Below are 6,000 nucleotides of genomic sequence, written 5' to 3'. Positions count from 1 at the left end.
AAATCTATTTCTTAGTGTTCCATATTGAAATTACAATTATCGAAAACAGTTTTCTTTCAATTTGATTTTCCCCATATTCCTTACACTTGCCCCCCTTATATAATCCAGATATAAGATTTAACCCAAAATAATCAATGAATAATATATTTTTTTTCGACGAATTACGAACCCAAAATCACATTTTTGTTTAGATTATTTTTTGTATTTTCTTTTCTGGTAGGAAAATAATAAGAAGGAAGTTCCCCCCCAAAAAAAAGAGGACCGACTGTGTAAGGCCTAATATAATTGTCTCCTGGGCCTCCGTACAGGCCCATGTCGGCCATTATCGTCTTCCCTTCCTAAACCCTCTTCTGTTCTTCTCATCTTCCCCGCTCTGCTGCTCGTCCGTTGTCCTCCGGCCGGTTGTGAAGCTGATCCCGAGCCTTCGTTTTCGTCCGCTTGCATCTCTGCTCTCGGCGACATCTGATCTCTTCGACTGCAACTTCTTCCGCCTCTGCATCTGCTCTGCCGTTACAATTTGGTTAGGTGAGAGTTTCTGTCTTTCCATTTTGCAAATTCTTCGATTCTGTTTCCCTAGTTAGCTTATGGGTCATTCAATTTGCCAATTAGTTGTTTCCCTGATGTTTACGATCCCAGCTCAAGCTGGAGAAAGTATCAATTTTTAGTTGGGGACTGCCTACTCCCCAATCTCATTGGGGTCAGCTGCCTGCCCCCGTGCCCCCATTTTGTCATCGTCTTTGTGCGTGCTGGCGCTAATTTTGAAGGGTTCTTGCTTGTTCAGGGATCGAGTTAAGTCGACAGTGATATGGCGAGAAGGTACAGCAGTGAATCGGGTGGCGATGATTCCGACGGCGAAAGGAGCAGGCATAGCCGCCGTCGACATCGTGAGGATAAAGATAGGGAGAGGGATGGTGACAGGGACTCCAGATATGAAAGTAGAGCGAGGCGAGACGAGCAGGAAGAACGGCCAGAACATAGGTTGAAGGCTGAATACAGGGATTCTAGATATGAGCGAGAAGAACGGACGGAAGATAGGGAGAAGGCTGACGGCAGGGACTCTAGATACGAAATTAGAGCTAGACGAGATGAGCGAGAAGAACGGAAGGAAGATAGGGAGAGTTCTGAAGAAGATGATAGATGGGAAGACAGAAAGAGAGATAGACGGGAAAGGGATGGCCGTCGGAGTAGGCATGAAAATGGTAGTAGTAGGCGAGGAACCAAGAAAGATGAGGACGGCAGAGGAGTGGAAGAAGATGATGTGTCTGAGGAGGGTGAGGAATCGCGGGATAGAAGGAGACACCATCGAGATGATAATGGGCGTGATCGGCGGGATAGGGATAGAGAGAGATATAGAGATAGCCATTCCCGACGGAATCGACACGATGAGGATGATAGGGATGCAAATAGGAGATCGGACCGAAGCAGGACTGCTCATGGTGGATATGACAGGGAGCGGTATGATGGTGGTGATGTGAAACACAGGAAGGACAGAAAGGAAGATGAACGGAAGGAGACTCGTAGGGAAAAGGAGAAGGGAGATGGAGATCGTAAAGAGCCTGAAAGTCTAAAGTCAGCTGGACAATCAACAGGGCCAGGAAACAATACAAATCCTGATGCCTCGAGTTTGGGCAGAAGTGGAGGAGTTTATATTCCCCCATTTAAGTTAGCTCGGATGATGAAAGAGGTTCAAGACAAGAGTAGCATGGAGTACCAACGGTTGACATGGGATGCTCTTCGCAAGAGTATAAATGGTCTTGTTAACAAGGTCAATGCAACCAATATAAAAAATATCATTCAGGAGCTCTTTGCTGAGAATTTGATCCGTGGAAGAGGTCTGTTTTGCCGGTCTTGTATGAAGTCTCAAATGGCTTCTCCTGGATTTACTGATGTTTTTGCTGCACTGGTTGCTGTCGTGAACACAAAGTTTCCTGAGGTGGGTGAGCTTTTGTTGAGAAGGATTGTTTTGCAGCTCAAGAGAGCATATAAACGGAACGACAAGGTATGATGTTTTTCTTTTTGGCTATTGCATCATGTGATGCTACTTTTAAGTTGATGATCATATTTGCATATGCCTATCTTTCTGCATGCTCTTATGCCCGCTTAAATGTCTTATTTGCCGAACAGCCTCAATTGCTTGCCGCTGTTAAGTTCATAGCCCATCTGGTAAATCAACAAGTGGCTCATGAAATCATCGCATTAGAGCTGTTAACAGTTCTGCTCGAGAAGCCAACTGACGATAGCGTAGAAGTGGCGGTTGGATTTGTGACTGAATGTGGATCAATGCTTCAAGATGTTTCACCAAAAGGCTTACATGGTGGGTATTCTGTTGGAATTATGGGTTCAAATTATGTTGCTCTTCCATGTTTCGGTTTTCTTCTATGCCGCAAAATGTCACTTTTAAGATTTTTCTTGTGGCCCCTTCTTTTTTTGAAAATATTCATTCTGTGCATTTTCTTCTCATAAGATAATGACCGTATGTAGAGTGATCTATGCTTATCTGATTAACATTTTATTTAAAATTTTTGTAATTAATGCAGGTATATTTGAACGATTTCGTGGAATCCTACATGAGGGTGAAATAGACAAGAGAGTGCAATTTTTGATTGAAGGTCTCTTTGCAATAAGGAAGGCTAAGTTTCAGGTGTGGTATCTTTTAATTGCTTGGAAATTTGAATTGCACTTTGAATGTTTGTGCTATCCAGTCTACTTGATTATTCGGTGAATTCTGTATAACCCTGTTTGATGAACCAAAAACCATCGCTCTCTCAAATGGTTCTCTCTCTACTCTTTAAAACTTTGAGATAGAAGTAATTTTTCTAGTTTGTTAAATGAACTGCTGAAAACAATACTTAAAGAGGCTATATGTTCTCTTTTTGGAATTTGAAGTCGAAAGATTTTAGATGTATCGCTGATGCCTTAAGTTGCTTTGACTTCTCCAAAATCTTAATAAATAAAAAAAAGGGTTCATTTTCCAGTGTGCCATATTAAATATTACGTAAGAAAGGACTGCGGTTCTGAGTTCTCAAAGCTTAAGCCTTGCAGAACTTGTATTTAAAAAATCTCTCGCGGTTAATTTCAGAATGCACTGTAGAGCAAGTGCTGAACTATTGGTTCTTTTGTGTGTATATAGGGGTACCCGGCTGTTCGTCCGGAGTTGGATCTTGTCGAGCCAGAAGACCAGTGGACGCATGAGATATCACTGGAGGATCCAGTTGACCCTGAGATTGCTCTTGGTATGTCTCAACATTGACTTGAACATTTTCTTTTCGGAAATTTTATTTACGTAGATATTCTGAATTTGATTATTGGCGTTGTCTGTGGATCAGATATTTTCAAGCCTGATCCTCAGTTTCTGGAGAACGAGAAGCGTTATGAGGAAATAAAGAAAAGCATACTGGGTGACGAGTCGGAGGAAGAAGATGAGTCCGATGCAGGGTCAGATGATGAATCTGATGAGGAATCTGATGAAGAAGATGAGGAGGAGATGAAAATTAGGGATGAGACTGAAACTAATCTTATAAATCTCCGGAGGACAATCTATCTCACTATTATGTCAAGTGTGGATTTTGAGGAAGCTGGGCATAAGCTGCTGAAAATTAAGCTAGAGCCAGGGCAAGAGGTCAGACATTGTCTCTTTCAAGTTGCAGCATTACAACTTCTGACTTCCTGTTTCTTGCTATCATCTTTCTGCTCATTGTTGATTATTTTACTTTGCATATTTACTGAGAATCTCGATTGTTGTCGCATTGCATTGTTTTCGCAGATGGAGCTGTGCATTATGCTTTTAGAGTGCTGCAGTCAGGAGAGAACTTACCTCCGCTACTATGGTCTGTTGGGCCAGCGTTTCTGCATGATCAACAAAGTCCATCAGGAGAACTTCGAGAAGTGCTTTGTCCAGCAATATTCTATGATCCATCGGCTTGAGACCAATAAGTTGAGAAACGTGGCAAAGTTCTTTGCTCATTTGCTTGGAACTGATGCTCTGCCATGGCATGTTTTGGCTTATATCCGATTGACTGAAGAGGACACCACTTCCTCCTCACGTATATTCATCAAAATTCTGTTCCAGGTAAGTTAGAAAGCTTCGGCACTTATTATTTTCTTCCACTCTGGTCCGAGTCATCCCATGTTGTCAGTTTTGTGTGTAATGCGTAGTAGGGGATAATTTGATTGAAGAAAGGCGTTCATACTTTAATTCTCATCTGTTTTCCTTACTGCAGGAGCTGTCGGAGCATCTGGGGATCCGCTTGCTAAATGAACGTCTCAACGATCCGACTATGCAGGATTCGTTCGAGTCCATCTTCCCGAAGGACAACCCCAAGAACACGAGATTTTCCATCAACTTCTTCACCTCCATCGGTCTTGGTGGCATCACTGAGAACCTGAGGGAGTACTTAAAGAACATGCCGCGCCTCATCATGCAGCAGCAGCAGGCAGCACCATCAGGCTCAGAGTCGGAAGATGAATCTGGAAGCTCCGACACGTCAAGCTCGGAAGAAGACTCTGAATCCGACTCGGGTTCCTCTAGCTCCGATGGAAGTGAAAGGGACAGGAGAAGACGCAGCAAGCGGAGGAGAAGAGATTAGTACCGAAGAGGAATACGAATCTCAAATAGTTGTTCTGCCTAGTATTTTGACTGTGAAGCAGACCTTCCGTCAATAGCAGCATCTGCAACATCAGCAATTTCCCCGTTTGCTTTCACTGATATTTTTCGGTTGTTGTGTCATCAGGTTACGGTGTACCATTATTGCCCGTTTTATCAGTGACTTGTATTCCGCTAGTTCGTGGCGATATTCTACGGATTCGCAAATCGAGACTCATACTAATATTTGATGAATGATGTAAGTTAATATCATCAAATTGGATGCCCAAATACAAATAAAGATCAGCAAAGGAGAACCTTTCATGCCAACATTACCTGTAAATTTTCCCACTCAAAATGCTGATTTGTCACTTAGTGTAGTGATCTGATATGTACGTATCATATGTTTCACATAATCGAGAAAGATTTGTTAATTAATTTCAGTAAGTTAAGGTTCATGAATCACGTTAGAGGACTCTGATAGGTTCCAGACTGATAAATTACATTATTTTTGAGATGATGGGCTGGCATTAATGTTTTGTTTTTTCGGGGTCTAAACGAGGCAATGACAGTGATGGTACGGGTAATTACATAATTAGCCGCACATAAATCGTCGAACACGGGAAGGGCATTGACATCTGATAACATATAATTTATAGAGGATGTGACCTGGAAGTGCGGGAGTGCCTTTCATACTCTTATTATTACAGAATTCGCAATAAAGACATTACTTCTTGAATATTAAGCCGTAGGAAGATTTTGGCATCAATCAGCGGTATGATAATACTGACGATATAGCCGTTGGATTGATAAATAAATGAAATATCGAATCTAATGGCAGTAAAGCCAGCGTTACCGTGCCGCTGGCAGGATACCAAAAGCTCTCCTAAGTCGTAATATGAATGTGCTAAATTAATCGAGGTTTAGACATGATATTTCTAGCATAAAGGTGTGGAAAACCCTTCCCCGCAAGTGAAAATAATCTCGACGTTGTCGGTGAAGCCACGAAGGCGGAATTGCCCCTCTTATCATAAGATAAGTCCACCCTAAGCAGGGATGGGATTGTCTTTGTGTTCGGAAAAGACACTTGCCAATAATGATTGTGCCTGGTCTGACTTTTGTTGTTGCCAAAATATATAAATTCAGTTAAGATAAAATATAATAAAACTGTCCTTAATTTTTTCTTAACCTTTTCATTGCCAAACCAAGATGTGACATATAATAATCCACGTTAGTGATGCGTAATCCCTTTTCCAAAATTGATGGAGATTTGATTCCTTCTCCATTGACTGCCAGTTCATTAAACCTAATACGATAGAATGGGAGATCGTTTTACTTCTAGTTCGAGATGTTTCTTCATTAATTAGAGAGATGAAGTTTGACAGATGATTTTTAGAAGTTCATGCTTACGAATGTTC

At 41.7% G+C, this 6,000-nt stretch overlaps 1 protein-coding gene across 1 annotated transcript; it reads left to right on the top strand.

The window, feature by feature from the left end:
• Positions 1 to 333: 333 nt before the first annotated feature.
• On the top strand, positions 334 to 4,912 carry LOC116210843 (pre-mRNA-splicing factor CWC22 homolog). The gene is made up of 8 exons (XM_031544934.1): positions 334 to 525; positions 782 to 1,999; positions 2,125 to 2,314; positions 2,538 to 2,641; positions 3,131 to 3,233; positions 3,327 to 3,619; positions 3,764 to 4,069; positions 4,221 to 4,912. Exons 2-8 carry the CDS (start codon positions 806 to 808, stop codon positions 4,584 to 4,586), a joined length of 2,556 nt encoding a protein of 851 aa, XP_031400794.1. The 5' UTR covers positions 334 to 525; positions 782 to 805; the 3' UTR covers positions 4,587 to 4,912.
• The last annotated feature ends 1,088 nt before the right edge of the window (positions 4,913 to 6,000 follow it).

The sequence above is a fragment of the Punica granatum genome, chromosome 6 (genome assembly GCF_007655135.1).
Source record: "Punica granatum isolate Tunisia-2019 chromosome 6, ASM765513v2, whole genome shotgun sequence".
Classification (NCBI taxonomy): Eukaryota; Viridiplantae; Streptophyta; class Magnoliopsida; order Myrtales; family Lythraceae; genus Punica; species Punica granatum.
Note: the sequence above shows the minus strand (reverse complement) of the source record. Positions and strands in the feature narration are given on the sequence as shown.

What these genes read in the sequence shown, in the direction of transcription:
- LOC116210843 (XM_031544934.1), top strand. Translation starts at nt 806, where the DNA reads ATGGCGAGAAGGTACAGCAGTGAATCGGGTGGCGATGATTCCGACGGC. An exon ending in TTCACCAAAAGGCTTACATG is followed by an intron (nt 2,315 to 2,537) that starts GTGGGTATTCTG and finishes TAATTAATGCAG; the next exon opens with GTATATTTGAACGATTTCGT. An exon ending in TGACCCTGAGATTGCTCTTG is followed by an intron (nt 3,234 to 3,326) that starts GTATGTCTCAAC and finishes TCTGTGGATCAG; the next exon opens with ATATTTTCAAGCCTGATCCT.